We start from the raw sequence: 18434 nt of genomic DNA on the forward strand, positions 1-18434 counted from the left end.
CCCTCCCCCCCCCAAAAAAAAAGAAAATAAAAAAAATAAAAAAAAATAAAAAAATAAGAGAGGATGTACTGAGGTTATTGGTGCCTAAGTCTGAGTTATAGGTTGGTATTTTTAGAGAAAGTCATCTGCTATTAGTCAATCAGTCTTTGGATGAGAAGAGTGACAAAATAAAACTGAGCATGTTGATGTTATGTCGTATTAAGGTGAATTTAAGGTCATGTATCTTTAGCCCAGCATCATCAAATGGTATTCCCTCGTCATCAACCACCCCCTCCCCGCGGCCAAAAAGAAAAAGGGGATAATAGATGATAAGAATGGACATTGGGCCTAACTCAACCCCAAAAGCTAGCTTGTAAGGTGAGGATTGCCCAAGCCATATAAGGAGACCAAGGACCTCAAATCCCTCCGATGTGGGACAACTCAACACCCCCCTCACGCCCAGGCCTCTGGAGCGTGGACAACATAAATGGGGGCCCAACATCGGTAACAATAATTGGGATGGGCCTGGCTCCGATACCATGATAAGAATGGACATTGGGCCTAACTCAACCCCAAAAGCTAGCTTGTAAGGTGAGGATTGCCCAAGCCATATAAGGAGACCAAGGGCCTCAAATCCCTCCGATGTGGGACAACTCAACAGAGACAAATTAAAACGCAGAAGAAAGGAAAAAGAAAAGTATGAAGTTGGAAGATGAGATAAGAAAAAAGATGGCTGAAAGGATACCACTAATCATGACTGTGCTTTTTGACAAGATGAAGAATTGAGGATTTTGCATTTTCATTCAACTTAGGTGTAGGTGCTTTAACAGTCATTATTTTGTGCTCTAAAACGTCTCAGACTACTAGACCTGTAAAAGCTAGAATAGCAGATGGTAAAAGAATGTTGCATCCATTCATATAGTTTTAAGGAGAACATTGTCTCAAGAGTCCGTATCAGCCTTATATGATTGTCTTCATTAAAAAAAAGCTTTACATGATTATTTGTGAGCTCGAAAGCTTTGAGCTGAGTCGAAGCTCAAAGCTAATATATCAGCTTAGCTGCTATTATTGTTTAGTGCAATCCTCTTCACAATTGACCCATGGACGATGAGCCTTATTGCCATGTTGGCCTAATACTGAAATGCGACCTATTCCTACTTATGTTGCACCTAGTTTGAATGCATAAGCTCGCTTCAACCGAGCCTTCAAAAATGCTGCTTAGATGCATAAGTGTTATGCATTTGGTTTCTTTGAGTTTGTCATCCATATCTTATTTATATGGAACTCTTATTGCCTTTTCTTATTTTCGATGGCCCTAGCTGATTCTTCCAAAGTTAATGTGAAAAGAGAGGAGAAAAAAATCTAACAACATGCAAAAAGGGCTCCTTATAAGAGTTTTTATACACGAAATAAAGAAAGCTTTATGCTTGGTTTTCTAATTTAGTATGATATTATCATCAGGAATATATTTTTGATGATTCTCTTGGTTTTCAACGACGACATAATTATTAAGAATAACACAATCTTCTTTACACAATGTTCTTGCCACTAATGCGGTTTCTTGAAAAAACACCCAACATGGGTGTGTTAGTCATGAACTTGATTAAAGAACACGAGTTTAAAACACACCCGCTATATGTGCATTGGACATTAGATCAAAACACACATAATGATTAACTCACAACAACACTACTTAAGAATATTGTGTAAAATATTCTCGATGATTTTCTTGGCTTTTTGCACGTAAAATACTTAAAATACCTGTTATGAGAACATTAAAGGGTTAATTCTTAGCTGCTTGGAAGTTTTATCGATGTGCGATATGCACCGTATTTTCCAATTTATTGTGCAGCAAAAAGTAGGTTCTGGGGCCAATAAAAGTTTCTTCATTACGTTTTTTTCTTTCTGCTTTTCTGATTTTGTAACTTCTACAAAAATTTGTCCTGCTTCTTTGAAATTCTTTTGTAAATTACTTCTGGACTAAAGTAAATTTACATACCAACTGTAATACAGCTGAATCAGGTTTCCCAAAATGTTCAGTCATTAGATGTCTAGTAAAGGCAAGAATTGATGCAGGAGTAAGACAACAAGACGTAGCTGCTTATGCCTATTGAGAAGCCCCCTTTTACTCTTGTTGAAGTGTGTGACCCTCATCTAAAAGCTTAAGCTGTTAGAGAAACTCATTTTTATTTACTTAATTATGTCTTCAACGTGCCCCCTCTCGTGCGGGCTTATGAGCCAAGCACGTGAAAATTCTTTTTGATATTGGGTGGCGGTGAGACTCGAATCCAGGACTTGTGCCTGCTCTGGTACCATGATAAATTGACCTTGGACCTAACTCAATCCTAAAAGCTAGCTCATGAGGTGAGGATTGCCAAAGACCATAAGGAACCCAGGAACTCCACATACCACTATGTGGAACTCAACAACTCTTGCATTCTTTTTGAAATGCAATTTTTTTTCCAAAATGGAGAAGCTCCTTTACACTTACATTTTCCTTCATATGAAAGACAAATTAATGACCAATACCCAAATTTTAGGTGCTAAAGTTCAACTACCTTTTAATGCTTGGTTGAAAGTTGATTTTGAAAGATGTTCAGCCCCTAGGGGGATAGGTAAACTTCCTGGGATATACTTTGTTATTCATGTCTTTCTTTCCGCAGGAGTAATCCTGTTTATTTGTTTTGTTCTAGAACTTCTCATCTCTTTGCAATTGTGATGCGTCTATGCTTTAGAACTAAAATTGTGTGCCTTCTATTGTTCTGTATGCTACTTCAGTGCCTGGAATTGGAAAGGCTTTCGGTTCAGGTCTTTTAAGGATAATAAAGTTCCAGCTGTGCTCCCGAAAAAATGATGAAGAGAATAGAAACTTGTAAACTGTATTCATTTTACTTTTTGTCTCTATATCTTCTTCCTTAACATCATATGTAGCTTTTACCTTTCTACTTATTCAGAGAACAAGTGGTTTTATATATGGTTGCCCTGAAAAGGTTACTGATGTTTTCTCTGGGGCTGTTATTATTTCGGGATATTGCATTGATTGATTGTGCTATTTCCTTCTTTTTTTCCTTTATGTAACTTACCTCTCCTCTTGATTTGATGTCCAGCAAATTGTCCCACCAGTCTTGCACTCTTTTTCGCACCAAGACAGCAGAGTTCGTTATTATGCATGTGAAGCTTTGTATAACATAGCAAAGGCGAGAAAGATAAGAGGAACCTGTACTACTCATGTTCTTTTTGGTCTTGCAGTTTGGACTTCATTTGTGCTATTTTTACAGGTTGTAAGGGGAGATTTTATCATATTCTTCAACCAGATCTTTGATGCTTTATGTAAGCTTTCGGCTGACTCAGATCCCAACGTGCAAAGTGCTGCTCATCTTCTAGATAGACTTGTGAAGGTAATGCATCACTTCATTTGAATATTGATTAGAGAGGGAGGAGTATGTAAACGCCTAGCAACAAAATGTGATGTTTAGATGATAAGGAAATCCAGTTGTTTGATATATCACAAGGAGGAGGATAGAAGGTGTTGCAGAGGGAAGGAGAGTCCAAAGATGAGCATTGAGTGTTTGTTGGTTTCATAGGGAAGTTTAAATGGTGTAAATTTAGTAATTTACTAATTTATGGTAGAAAAGCTGGGTGTCCTTCTCTTTCATTTCCTTTTTCCCAATTCTTTTTACTTCCAGTACTTTATGGGAGAGCGAACGAGTTGCTTTAATCAAAATATATGCACAGTTTTGGTATTTTGACTTATCAATTTGAGTGATAACATTGTGCTACAACTTTTGTGGGGATGCAGGATATTGTCACAGAGAGTGAGCAATTCAGGTGAGTTTGGGTTGTTGGAAACCAGTATCTTCATATTGGAATTAAATTTTTATTTTTCTCTTGTTGCTGAGGTATTATTTGACAGCGTTGAATTGTGCATTTTATTTCTTATACAGCATTGAAGAATTTATTCCTTTGTTGAGAGAACGAATGAATGTCCTCAATCCTCATGTCCGCCAATTTCTTGTTGGGTGGATCACAGTCTTAGACAGTGTTCCGGATATTGATATGCTCGGTTTTCTTCCTGATTTTCTTGATGGTAATTGCTTGTATTTCAATGTCAAACATGCTAGCTGTGCAACTCAATGTTACAAAATTGTAAACTCATGTGGTCTCTCTTGACTTGATGAAGTGCAGGATTATTTAATATGCTGAGTGATTCTAGCCATGAAATACGGCAACAGGCTGATTCTGCACTTTCAGAGTTTTTAGAAGAAATTAAGAATTCTCCAGTAAGATCTCTGTCATGTGTGGTTTGTTAAACTTTATAATGACCTTGTGCTGAGCTCCCGTAGGAAAAAATACTGTAAAACTTGTGCAACCCTGCCTACTGGTATTGATGAGACGTCAGATAAAAGATATCTGAAAATATGTTTGTCTCTCAACTTGCTACTTGCATTTACCAATTTTTATTTAGTAACCGTGTTTAGCTTTCCATCTGGATAGAAGATGGCTGTCTTTAGCTCTGTTTTTGTATTTGCATCCTTTTGGAATAATAAGAATTCCTTATTGACAAAAATCTGAAATTAAAAAAAAAAAAAATCTCAAAAGCTGATTTTGTTTGTCCTTTGTAAGTTTTCTAACTTGAGGAATGCTACTATTTAAGTCTGTCGATTATGGCCGCATGGCTGAAATACTAGTGCAAAGGGCAGGCTCGCAGGATGAATTTACTAGGCTGACTGCTATCACTTGGGTAAGTACGTTGATATGTATGTTGCTCGTGAACTATGTTATCCTGGTGTAAAGAATATGCTAGTATTTTAACCTGTCAAATCTGTTTGAATAGACTATTTTGTGTTGTGCAGATAAATGAATTTGTGAAACTTGGTGGAGATCAACTTGTCCCTTATTATGCTGACATTCTGGGCGCAATATTGCCTTGTATATCTGATAAAGAAGAAAAAATAAGAGTTGTAAGTGGAAATGTTGCCATTTTTAATTGTGCTCGTGTTTATTTTCCTCGTTGTGCTGCCTTTTTCTTCACTGTTCTTACTTCTTTGTGTTCCTTCTTTGTCCATTGTTCTCACTTTTCTATTCTTCTGTGTTTCTCCCATTTAGGTTTCTCGTGAAACAAATGAAGAACTTCGTGGAAATGAGGCTGATCCAGCTGAAGGATTTGATGTAGGAGCAATCCTCTCTGTTGCTAGGAGGTATGATGTTACTTATTGAGGGATATTTTGCTGTTGAAGATTTTTAGAAGTTGCACTGTCTTGATACTACATTAAGGTCCTATCTCATTTGGATTCTGTAGCAACCTTAGACTTTTAGAAATGGTCATTAGGGTTTGGACGCTGGAGCCTCCAACTTCCAGCAATGCCTTGTAAAATGATTTAGGGAACTAAAGCTCCTTATGAGGGTGCTCATTTTCTGGGTGTTAGCTCATGATGCATGAATCTGCAAAAAGCAAATGCACTGCTTTAAAAAGAAGCAAATGCACTGCAGCAGATGCTTTTTGTTTGGATATTTTTGCTTTGTACTGTAATTGGATAATTTGGGACCTGCTTTCATATAAATTTGCGGTGCGGCTGGTGATGCCAAAGACTATGAAAGAACTATTGTGCTGCTGGATGAGATACAATTGTAGAAACCCCGCTTGTGTGAAGGAGAGGAAGCAGAGATACTTGAGGGAATATACAGTTGTATATATTTTGAAATATAGATGCCTAAATCTATTAGCTCTGTGATGTAATTTTCACAATGAATATGAGGAAAATGGTATAATTCATTAGTTATATACAACAGTGAATGATTCATAAATGGTTACTATCCTTTTTTACTGTCCAGACTATCTTGCTTGTATTAATAGCTTTTTTAATATATACAAATAAGCTTTTTTCCACTATAAAACTAATTTAATTAAAAATGAGATTGAATTATTTAAGAAAACCAAAACTTAACAGCATTCGTGATAAGAATAATTATATCCAAGTGGCTATATGTTACATGTAATTTGATTCTACTTAACTTTGTGTCTCAATTTGTTTATCAGGCAGTTGTCTAGTGAATGGGAAGCAACACGTATTGAAGCATTACATTGGATGTGGACCCTGCTGAATAGACATCGGTCAGAGGTGAAGACCTAAAATTTATTGATGGTCACCTTCTTTATTCTTTTGCACAATGAGAATGCTCTCTCATTAATTCATATGAGTACCCTTTATTGTTGAATTACTCTTACTTGAGGTTGTTATTCCGTGGAATATCTTCTTGTTGGGTTATTGATGTTGAAGTTGTGAAAGCCATTATCACATTGAGGTTGAAGTTGTTAATTGTTGAGATATCTTTCCTTTCTGAGTATTCCTCATTCATTTTGTTGTTATTGAGATTCTTGTATACGTTGTGATTGAGCCATGGGCTGTGTGTTGTGGTAACATTAGTATTGTTGATTTTGGCAAGTGTTGTGGCATATGGGCACATGTGGTGCGTGTTGTGGCATATGGGCACATCCATATGGGCACATGTGGGCATATGGGCACATGTTGTGATATCCATTAAGTGTACAACAACAATAACAACATAGCAGCGTATTCCCACAACTGGGGTCTGGGGAGGGTAGAGTGTACGTAGACCTTACCCCTGCCTTTAAAAGACAGAGAGGCTGTTTCCGGAAGACCCTCGACTCAAGAAGGGGAGAGGGGAGGGGCAATAACAAGCAAACCGATCTGACTACCAAAGCAAAAAATACAAACCTAGCAAAAGGTAATGCAATAAGAAAACCAAAACAAAAGACAACGACAAGTAGTAATAGGAGACTAGGGGTACAAATACAAATACAAAAAAAAAAAAAGAAACGAAAAAAACACGGAAGGCACCAAGTGGTGTATCAAAGCTACTGCTACAAACCAGGACAACACTCGACCACCTAACCCTTTACCTTAATTCTCAACCGCCACACCTTCCTCCTATCCATGGTCATGTCCTCAGTGAGCTGGAGCAACGCCATATATTGTCTAATCACCTCTCCCTAATACTTCTTCGGCCCGCCTCTACCTCTCCGTCGACCCTCCCATACCAGCCTCTCACACCTCCTCACCGGAGCATCAAGGCCCATCTTCTTCACATGCCCGAACCATCTAAGTCTCGCCTCCCGCATCTTGTCCTCCACAGAAGCCACACCCACCTTGTCCCTAATAACTTCATTTCTACTTTTATCTAACCTGGTATGCCCGCACATCCACCTCAACATCCTCGTCTTCGCCACCTTCATCTTCTGGACATGGCATGTCTTGACCGACCAACACTCTGTCCCATACAACATAGTCGGTCTGATTACTGCTCTATAGAACTTACCTTTAAGTTTTGATGGCACATTCTTATCACACAAAACACCGGAAGCGAGCCTCCATTTCATCCACCCCGCCCCAATATGGTGTATGACATCCTCATCAATCTCCCCATTCCCTTGTATAATAGACCCAAGGTACTTGAAACTTTCTCTCTAAGGAATGACTTGTGACTCAAGCTTCACGTCTTCGTCCTCTTCCTGAGTTGCGCTATTGGAACTTGCACTCCACGTATTCTGTTTTGGTCCTGCTCAACTTGAAACCTTTAGACTCCAAAGTCTGTCTCCAAACCTCTAACCTCTCGTTAACACCACAACGCGTCTCGTTAATCAGTACAATGTCATTTGCAAACAACATGCACCACGACACCTCCCCTTGAATGTGGCCCGTCAGCGCATCGATCGCTAGGGTAAACAGAAATGGGCTGAGGGCTGACCCCTGGTGCAGCCCCATCACAACTGTGAAGTGTTCCGAGTTCCTCTTACCGTCCTCACCCGAGTCTTAGCACCCTCGTATATGTCATGCAACAGGAACGCCTCTAGCCTCCAAACATCTCCACAACACCTCCCTCGGCACTTTATCGTAAGCCTTCTTTAAGTCGATGAACACCATATGTAAATCCCTCTTTCTCTCTCTATACTGCTCCATCAACCTCCTAGCAAGATGAATAGCTTCTGTAGTCGGACGCCCTAACATAAATCCGAATTGATTCTCTGAAATAGACACAATCCTCCTCACTCTCAGCTCCACCACCCTCTCCCATACTTTCATAGTATGGCTCACTAGCTTGATATCCCGATAGTTGTTGCAATTTTGGATATCCCCCTTGTTCTTATACAACGGGATCATCGTACTCCATCTCCATTTCTCGGGCATCTTCTTCGTCCTAAAAATGACATTAAATAGCTCAGTTAGCCATTCTAAGCCCGCCCTACCCACGCTCTTCCAGAATTCCACCGGGATTTTGTCTGGCCCGGTCGCTCTCCCCCTGCTCATCTTATGCATAGCCCCCTCTACCTCCGCAATTTTAATACGCCTGCAATACCCAAAGTCCTGACGGGTCTTGGAGTTTTCTAAGTCCCCCAACACAATGTTTCTATCCCCTCCTCGTTCAGGAATTTATGGAAGTATGCCTGCCATCTCTGTCGAACCAGAGCCTCGTCCAACAACACTCTACCTTCCTCATCCTTGATGCACTTCACTTGTTCCAAGTCACGGGTCTTTCTCTCTCGCACTTTGGCTAACCTGTACAACTTCTTGTCCCCTCATTTGCCTCCAACTTCTTCATACAAGCACTCAAATGCGGCAGTCTTGGCCGCAGTAACTGCTAACTTTGCTTCCTTCTTAGCCACCTTATATCGCTCCCTGTTCGTCCTCTTCTCCTCCTCATCCTTGCTTTCCACAAGCTTCAAATAAGCCACTTTCTTGGCTTCCACTTTACCTTGGACCTCAGTGCTCCTCCACCAGTCCCCTTTGCGGCCACCAGACGGGCCCTTCGAGACCCCCAATATCTCCCTAGCGGCCTCCCTATTGCAATTCGCAGTCGCGGTCCACATACTACTCGCATCCCCACTACTCCTCCATGCACCCATAGCTAGCAGCTTATCCCCCAACTTCTGGGCGCTGACCTCAGTCAAAGCGCCCCACTTGATCCTAGGAAGACCATACACAACCCTCTTTCTACGCTTCCTCCTAATCTCCAAATCCAAGACCAGGAGCCTATGCTGAGTCATGAGGTTTTCACTAGGGATGACCTTGCAATCCGCGCACAGACCTCTATCCGACTTCTTGAGTAGTAGATAATCAATCTGGGTCTTGGCTGCCGAACTCTGAAAAGTAACCAAGTGCTCCTCCTTATTCGGGAAACTCGAGTTAGCAATTACCAAATCAAACGCCTTAGCAAAATCCAGCAGTGAAGTTCCTCCTTCGTTCCTAACTCCAAAACCGAAGCCTGTGTGCACATCATCGTAACCCCCAGATGCCGCCCAATGTGGCCATTAAATCTCCTCCTATGAAAAGCTTGTCAGTGTGCGGAATACACCTAATGTATACATTAGGTGTATACAGTACAAATTCGATTCAACTTTTAGAAGTAAACTTTTTATATTTGGTCTAGAAATAGGTTAATTGATAACACTCAGATTATGCAGCATATCCTATTATCTGCCAATCAATATATGTTTTGTTGCTAACATTTTATGGTTTCAGAACTATGATCTGATAAGTAAATGCTTATCTTTCTAATATTTTGAAACAGGTCTTGGTTTTTCTGAATGATGTCTTTGACACTCTCCTAAGGGCGCTGTCAGATTCCTCCGACGAGGTATCTCCTATTGCATCACTTCTTTTTCATTGAGTTTGTCATGCTGGTTTGCTTTGATAGGTCTAGTAATTGTTCTAGCTTCTAGTCAACAAAGTTATATTCCAGAATATTTTATTTTGACGGAAAATGTTGATGGGCAAGTGGTAATAGCCCATGTGTTTTTGTGGTAGCATTGTGGTTGTGATTTCTGGGCATTTGCTGACTTTCAAAGGTTCACTTAGATTTTTGTGTATGAGCTGCCGCCTTTGTTTGGTTCCCCCAGTGTTGTTTCTTGTCGAACTTTGGCTGTAATCCTTTCCTGCCCTTTTCCCACCCGTTATACCCTGCGATTTTCTTTCACACCCTTTTCCGGAAGCTTTCACAACTGTACATGACCGCCTCATTCTAATTTCTAGACCTTTCTTAACTTAAAGTTTAGTACTGTTGTAATGCTGGTAAATATTTGCTGCTTGCATGATACCTAAAAGTTGTCTAAACTGCATTTGTGCTATTTGGTGTTTGCTGATTCATTGCCATGGATATTCTCTTGTTTTGGAGGATGAGTGCTACGTGCAACTTATGCTTGACCCATAATAATCTTTGTCTTGAAATGGAAATGAAACTTAAAGGTGATATAAGATATGGAGTAGAATTTCGATAGACACATTGTATCTCAGATTTCTTCTTGGCCCAAATTTGTTTGAGATTGCTAAAATTATCTTTCTACCTTCAAGTTTAACTACTTGTCTCAATTGGTCTGCACATTCATTTATTGGGAAGGTGATCTTAGAAGGTGCTTCCTGTTATTTGCTTGTTCAGAGAGTCTTCTTTAAATTCTCTTCCAGGTAGTGCTCTTGGTTCTTGAGGTGCACGCATGCATAGCCGAAGATCCACAACACTTCCGCCAGCTAGTTGTTTTCCTAGTTCACAGCTTTCAGCATGATCACTCGCTTCTGGAGAAGTAAATGTTATGCTATATTCTTTTTTGGTTTCTTGGGGGCAATTTATGGTGTCTTTTGTTGTTTGGTTTATTGAAGAATTGGTATCTCAGTTTTCCAAATCCCTTTCAGACGTGGAGCTTTGATAATTCGACGGCTATGTGTCCTTCTAAATGCTGAAAGAGTTTACCGTGAACTGTCCACAATACTTGAAGGGGAATCAGATTTGGACTTTGCATCTGTGATGGTTCAGGTTGTACTTCTTGCCCATTTATCTGGAGAATATCCCAGTTTCCAATATATAGAGTGAGAGTGTAACGACACAGAGCTCACACTGTTTTATTCAATGAAATTGTATTGATATCACAGAACTGTCAAGCTCAGTTTTGAGATATTGTCAACTGCGGCTCATGTTTAGAGGCTGCTTAATGTTGTCATTGCTGTAAGCTGAGTGTGCAGGTGTCTGTTTCAGGCCTTAAACTTGATTTTGCTTACTTCAACTGAGTTGTCTGACCTTCGGGATCATCTTAAAGGATCGCTTGTCAATGATGCCGGGAGAGACTTGTTTCTTTCTTTGTACGCATCATGGTGCCATTCGCCAATGGCAATGATAAGTCTCTGCCTGTTAGCTCAGGTAAGCTTGTATAGCCTGCAAGTTTTCTGGCTTTTACTCATAGCTGTATCAAGCATTTTTGTTCCCTTTGTTTCACAGTGAATATGAATAATCAGCTCTTTCTCTGTTACAGGCATATCAGCATGCAAGCTCTGTTATTCAGTCTTTGGTTGAAGAAGACATCAATGTGAAGTTCTTAGTGCAGCTACACAAGTTGATCCACCTTCTGGAGACTCCAACCTTTGCTTACCTTAGGCTGCAGGTGTTTTGAATTTCTCCTTTTGTTGAATTATCAAACCTAGAGTTTTGAATTCCTTTATCATTTGTGGTTCTTTATGATCTAGATATAAATAATATGTATGTTTTAATTCCTTTTGGCCTGGGGGGTTGTCCTGGAAGATGAAATCTAGCACCAGAGTGTTTCGTAACTTTAAGGATATATGCTTATCTCTTAAGCTGCAGATTGAAGGAAAAGGAAATACATTTTCTTTTCTTTGCATAGTACATCGTTCTAACTTTTTGGCTCGTAAAAAGCTCTCTTCTTTTCGTGTAGCCGACCCCAGCTTTACTTGGGAATTGGGGTTGAAGTGTAGTTGTTGGTCATTTGTAAAAGTGCTCTTCTTTGCATTTAGCGTGTTCTCTGCAGTGCGCACCAAAGTCTTGTGAAAAGGCCAGTCTCCATCTCGCATACACGTTAAGAAGGGAAACCAGATTGGAATTGAGAAGCATTGCGTTATTGCCAAACTATCTATATTATCTGCTTACTGCAGCAATAGGAGATCCTGTACTATATTCTGACATTGGTTTTAACAGACTTCAAATTAATTACCTCCCAATGGAGGGAAATAAAAATTGGAAGAGAGTGTGTGGGGGGGGGGGGGGGGTGTTATGCAATGTAGTTTTCATGATTTTTTCCATAGTTGGGCTTTTTCACTGTGCCTTTGTCAATTTCCACCTTTTCCATGTCTTTCTGGAGGATGCAAACTTCTGATTGCTTGTTCTGAATACCCACCACTGATTTCTTTCGGTTAAAATACGTGCATTTTGCATACAAAATGTTGCTGCATTGCTGTTTGAAGTCCCTTTACCCTAGTGGTGTGTTGGTGCTCGAATCAAACCTTGTTATGAACTGCAAATATTAGGGTGCCATATTTGAAGATTAACTCTTTCTTTAATATCTATTTCTGTGCTTGTGTTTCTACACCGTTGATTTCTTCAACTACTTGGAAAAAAAAAGCAATTTATCATCTTCCACTTTACCTTTTATGAAGTCCGTGGTATTTATATCCGTCCAAGACTGAATACACCCTTTACGATTTTAAGGGATGTAATGTAATTTAACTATTGAAATTGGAATGTAATGCTAGCTATTTAACTTTTATTCAACAACTCCAAAATCTGAATATCTCCTAGGTAGCAGTATGAATCTTGTACTGGTTTAATGGTTTTCTTATAGTTCTTTTGTTCTCAATGTGATGTACAAGCAAGTTTATTGGAATTTTCTCTTTTTCACAAAGGTATCTTAGTGGCTCTTCTTCTTGCAGCTTCTTGAACCTGGAAGATACATATGGTTGTTAAAAGCATTATATGGTCTACTGATGCTGTTACCGCAGGTATCTTATGAATTATTTTCTCCATTGGTTGAGTTAAAGATTATTGCGACCGCTGTTATTGTGTCAGCGGTCAACCGCATCTCATTTGTGATGCATGCCTGGATAAGTTTGCAGTTTTGGATTTGCTTCTGCAAGTTGAGTTTCTGTTGAATCATATGTTTAAGATAGTGGCAGAAGTCAATCACTGGGTCACGTTAGTAGTTCAATCCACTTATTAGTCTGTTACTATATCCTAAGAGTTAGTATGTCATGGCTTCCAGCTTATATTTGAAATAATCACTCATGAGTTGTTTTTTTAATTTATTTTGAAAATAGCGGTGGTGTGCGGCCAGATTGAGCACACCTCGACTATTCCACCGGATACCCAACTAGCTACTAAAAACTTTGTTACCGTGTAACTTTGCCTTCCAAGACTTAGGCAGATGGGAAGAAATCACCTAGTGTTTTTTGTCTTTTCTGGAATTCGCTCATGAGTTGGTTTTTATGTTAGTAATACAGTGAACTCTTTACAAAAGCTTATCCAATTGAGTTTTGCTGATCATCACTCTTACATGCACTAGTCAAAAGTATTAAGCTGCACATAAAGTTGTTTGCTAATATAGATATTCTTTATCAATTGATGTAGCAAAGTGCAGCCTTTAAGATTCTCCGTACTCGGTTGAAAACTGTTCCTTCGTACTCCTTCAAGGAAGAGCGGCCTGTACGGACATCGTCTGGGATTCCTTTTTTCAATGGGGGAGGTGGATCGCAAATTTCAGAGGATGTCAACCCGAATGAGAATTCACATGATATGCATAATGGAATAAACTTTGCTTCTAGGCTGAAGCATTTTAAGCAAATTCAGCAGCAGCATCGTTTGCATTCAAAGTCAGAGACTCACTCACGTTTTAATTCTGCTTCATCAATGAAGGTTGGTGTACTGCATGTTATCTACTTATTTTTCTGATTATATTTTGGTTGCATATTAAACTCTGATGCTTGTTCAAAAGTTAACTAAAATACCTGAGGCTAGGAATGTCCTATGTGTAAAGGTATTTAGTTTTTCTCACCACAATGCGCTACTTATCTGTCTATCTGAGCTGAATATGGAGAAAAGAGCTCTGAGATATTTTGGGTTATGCTCCAAATGCGCCAATGACAAAAGATGGACATATTTGGTGTGGGTTGGGTAACTTGCCACAAACACTTGTTTCTTTTAATGGGGGTTGTATGTACTTCGTTGTTGCGAAGTTCCATATTTCTATTATGTGTGTATATATCTTTTTTCATATTGAAGAAATGCCCACCTAGCTTCTGGCCCAACTCCAGTTGGCGCACAAGTTCAAAACTCTGGGGAGTATAGGCCAGCCCCTCTACCTTCATTCCAACTTAAATTTCAGGCTTTGTCCGTGGCAGGGTTCAAACCCGTGCAAGGGACGGAGCCAGGATTTGAAGTTCGAGATTCTAGCTCTTATAAATAACTGGGTTCTAAATTAACAATTTGTACATATTCAATTGATTTATTAGACGAATACAGGTTTTGACCAAAGTTATTGGGTTCAGCTGAACCCGTAACTCAAATGCTAGCTCTGCCCCTGATTACCCGTGACATGCGCCTAACTCATACACCACATGCTTGTGATCCTTACGAGTGAACCAAAGCCCTAGGACTCATATACTCTATTATGTTGAATAGACCTTTCTTTCTTTCTAAAGTCTGCTCTTAGTTCGCATTGGGATCTTAGCTTGAACCTATCTTAATTCAGGAGGTATAAAGACCAGAAGAATCAAAGCAATCTTGATGATCATCGCCTAGAGATGCAGAGCATTTGCAACTTTGATTGTTTTCCCTGGCTCCTAAGAGGTTTCTTATACAGCAATCTTGATTTACTTGCTTTTGATTTTTTGGAAGCACATCCAAGCTTTGTTAAGTTGTAAATTGTTATATGCTTTTAGTTTGTTTTGTCAAAATTCATAAGGGTTGGGATGTAAAAGGGGAGAGGGTGGGGGTATATTTTTAGCTTGGATATTTCCGAGCTACTTTATATTTAAACCTTTTAGAAATATTTAAAGGTAAAATTTGCCCATGTGGTTATGTTATTTTTGTTGAATACCATATGGGCAATGAGGTAGATATGTAGGATATAAAAAGGTTCATTTTATTCATAATTCTTCTGTAACAAATAAAGATTCATTGTGTGTGTTATGCTTTACTCTATTGAGGGCTGTATTCCGGGAGAAATTCAAAAATAGCCAGATTTACCACTGGTCGTTGAAAAATAGCCAAGTTTCAAAAGTCATCGAAATTTAGCCACTTTAAATCTGAGCGAAAATACTGTTCAAAATCCGAAAAAATAGGCCCGCAAATTTTACGGGAGTTCAAGCATAATTATGCTGGACTCCTGCAAATTTTACGGGAGTTCCAGCAAGTATAATTGTCCAGTATAATATACTGGAGTTTGGAGCACTGGTGCTCCAGTCTCCCGCAAATTTTACAGGAGTTAGCAAAGTATGTCGGTCCAGCATAATATGCTGGAGTCGTACACAAATGCACCAGAACTCCCGTATATTATACTGGACCGGTCCCTGTTGCAGCAAAATAGTGGCTATTTTTCATTGACTTGATAAACGCTGGCTATTTTTTATTGACCAGTGTGAAAACTGGCTATACCATGATATTTTAACCTGTATTCCTTGGACATGAATAATTCTCAAAGCTTGAGATTTGTGATATTTCCTATGTTTTCGTTGAAATACCAATAAATTAGCGTGGATATTAAAGGGTCTTATTTGTACCCCAGGAATTCTTTTCTTGCAAGGAAATAAATTTTCTGATATATTATCTCCAAAAAGTAATTTAAAACAAGGGCTTTCAAGTATGTAGACTTTATGAAGAGTATATTTAATTGCCTATAACGCCATATTCTTGTTTAACAAAGATTTTGAACAGAGAAGTTATGCCATAGAGTTTAAGCAATTAACTTGATTCTCGAACATTACTCTGTCTTGATTAGTATTCACGCAAAGCTATATACTCCTTCTATTTTGATTCATGTGATATACTTTCCTTGTTAGCGCATACCAAAAAGAAAAGGCAAAATACATAGGTTACCCTCTAACTATGGACCAAATCCCTGTTACACACTTTTTACGGACAAAAATAATTTGACACACTCAACCTTTGCAGACTGTACCTAATATACACTACTATGCCTACATGGCTAGTGCGTGGTTTACCAACAAAAATGAGAAGAAACAAAAAAAACTTATCTGATTCTTTATTTGAACGATTCAGATCAAATAAAATTGATCCAATGGTTTAAAATAATTTTTCTTTTTTCTTTTCTTTCTTTTATTTCGTTTCTTTTACTTTGTTTTGTTCTTTCTCAACAATCAGAAGACTTCCCCTGTTATTTTTTCCCATAGTCCCTAGATCGTTGTTTGTTTTCTCGAAACTCCTCCCTAAAAATTAAGAAGAGTTTATTAATGAAGCTTGATGGTCTTTGGAATTTTAAAGGTGGAGAGAGATAATATTTGAAGAGGGATTTTCTGGGTTTGTCCAAATTATTTTGAGATTTTTTTGGGATATTGAGAATACTGTTAAAATGAAGGAATTAAAAGTAGCGGAAGAGGAGAAAGCCAGAGTAAGCATTTTCATTCCGCCTAAAAATGGTTTGCTTCTAATGAGATATTGATCTAATCCTATGAAAATGTCGGATCTTAATAATCAATTTTGGGAATCACCTGCTCGAAAAGAAAATAACGAAGAAGAAGAAGGTAAGAAAGATAATGGAGAAAATGAGGTGAAAATAGAACTAGCTGGTGTAGAGAAATCTGAATGGGAGTCGAAGAGATGGCAACCATGGTGGTATATTTGATGAAGAAGATGGGTTTAATTATAATTTAAAGTTTTTCTTTTTTTAATATGTTAATGACGCGTGTCACTATCTCATTGGAGCGTGACATTACACATGTTTTGAAAAACTGGCCAAGAAAAAAATGGTGTGTATTAGGAACAGTCTGGAAAGGTTGAGTGTGTAAAGTTATTTTCGTTCGTAAAAAGTGTGTATCAGGAATTTGGTCCATAGTTCAGGGGGTAATCTATGTATTTTGCCAAAAGAAAATACATTTTAATATTTAGAAATAATTTAACTTTAGACTTTCTATTTTACTCAAACTTTTGTAGCTACACAAACATAATTCCCACAACGATTTTACTACTCTTTAAGCTTTAACACCATAAATATCAAAAGTTATTTTTCCTTCTTAAACTTCGTGCTGAACCAAACTAGCTCACACAAATTGAAACAAAGCGAGTATTATACAATAAAGAGGCATAAACGTACTAGTGTTCCGTCAGTATCCTTACAACTCAAATTACTTACCACTTACCAGATCCTATAGCTAAATTCTGTAGTGTTGGCTATTGACCACATGACTTGAATTCTTAAAAGATTTTTAAAAAATGAAACTTCAATTTATTCACGATGCTGATAGTACACACAAACAAATACTTTTTGCTCCTCCATGCGACCGTGCCAAGCAATCCGTCTAATTTTAAATTTATTGGGAATCCCTTGCTCGCTCAATGGGTTGATAAGCGACAACCCTCCCAAATAGGGTCAATATTACACGAGTGATAGTTGACCCGACCTTGTCATACATGGTCAACATGGCATATCCAAGTAGTAGTACACTTCACTATGATCCACTTGTGCCATATGCGCTCTTTTAATAAGAGGCGGATCCAGGATTTTGACAGGATAGGTGCACTATTAAGAAGGGGTGGATTCAGGATATAAATTCTACATGTTCAACCTTTAGTTCTTACTATTGCGCACCCTTCACACATTTGAATTATAAGTTCAAAATTAAAAATTAATTTTTTTTTTCTCGCATCTATATCTATTATCCACGTTGAAAATGTCGGGATCAGTTGAACCCATTGATTATATGCTATATCATACAATGTTACTAGTTTTAATATACATATTTTGTTTAATCATATAAGATTTTACGGTGACAAAAGAAGAATAGAAATTATAAAGTGTGAAAATTTTGAAAGAATAAATCAACAAACAAAGAAAAAAAATACATGATTAATGCGCAAAAGGAACACCAGACATACTCATCTCCCCGTGACGACCCAAAAGGTCATCACTTGTTTTAGAAATAAATTTTGTGATCCAAGGCCTTAAAACCTCCTTTTTGTTTTACCTCGATTTGCGTGCACAGTCCGGGCGTGTATCCGAAAAGCCATTATGTAAAAATCTGTAAAAAAAATGATGAATTTTGTCTTTAAAATAAATTTAGGTTGACTTCGGCCAACATTTTGGGTAAACGGACCCGGACCCGTGATTTGACAGTCCCGGAGGGTCCGTAGGAAAATATGGGACTTGGGCGTATGCCCGGAATTGAATTCCGAGGTCCCAAGCCCGAGAAATAAATTTTTAAAGAAAATTATTTTCTGGAATATATAAGAGTTTTTGGAAATGAAAGATGTTTGAAATTGATGGTATCGGGCCCGTATTTTGGTTCCGGAGCCCGGTACAAGTTTGAAATAATAATTTGGTTGAATCTGTAAAATTTGGTAAAGATCGAAATTGGTTCGGTATAAAACGGACTTAAAGTTGACAAATTGGAAATTTTGGTGTTCTCGGATGATTTCATGAAATTGGG

General features: G+C 38.5%; 1 protein-coding gene across 2 annotated transcripts in view; it reads left to right on the plus strand.

Moving 5' to 3' along the window:
- The window catches only part of LOC109243915 (protein VAC14 homolog), a 17127-nt gene extending 2142 nt beyond the window's left edge, over nt 1-14985 (plus strand). The window contains exons 4-20 of one of the 2 annotated variants that reach the window (XM_019410933.1): nt 3087-3176; nt 3258-3377; nt 3779-3807; nt 3924-4066; nt 4165-4259; nt 4634-4720; nt 4833-4940; nt 5086-5177; nt 6017-6098; nt 9568-9633; nt 10458-10573; nt 10683-10803; nt 11023-11184; nt 11297-11425; nt 12708-12776; nt 13402-13686; nt 14522-14985. In XM_019410933.1, coding sequence (XP_019266478.1) covers nt 3087-3176; nt 3258-3377; nt 3779-3807; nt 3924-4066; nt 4165-4259; nt 4634-4720; nt 4833-4940; nt 5086-5177; nt 6017-6098; nt 9568-9633; nt 10458-10573; nt 10683-10803; nt 11023-11184; nt 11297-11425; nt 12708-12776; nt 13402-13686; nt 14522-14530 — 1803 coding nt within the window. In that variant the 3' untranslated portion in view covers nt 14531-14985. Of the gene's footprint in view, nt 1-3086; nt 3378-3778; nt 3808-3923; nt 4067-4164; nt 4260-4633; nt 4721-4832; nt 4941-5085; nt 5178-6016; nt 6099-9567; nt 9634-10457; nt 10574-10682; nt 10804-11022; nt 11185-11296; nt 11426-12707; nt 12777-13401; nt 13687-14521 lie in introns of both variants that reach the window. The other variant, XM_019410930.1, reaches the window with a different exon arrangement.

This window comes from Nicotiana attenuata, chromosome 2, assembly GCF_001879085.1.
Source record: "Nicotiana attenuata strain UT chromosome 2, NIATTr2, whole genome shotgun sequence".
Classification (NCBI taxonomy): Eukaryota; Viridiplantae; Streptophyta; class Magnoliopsida; order Solanales; family Solanaceae; genus Nicotiana; species Nicotiana attenuata.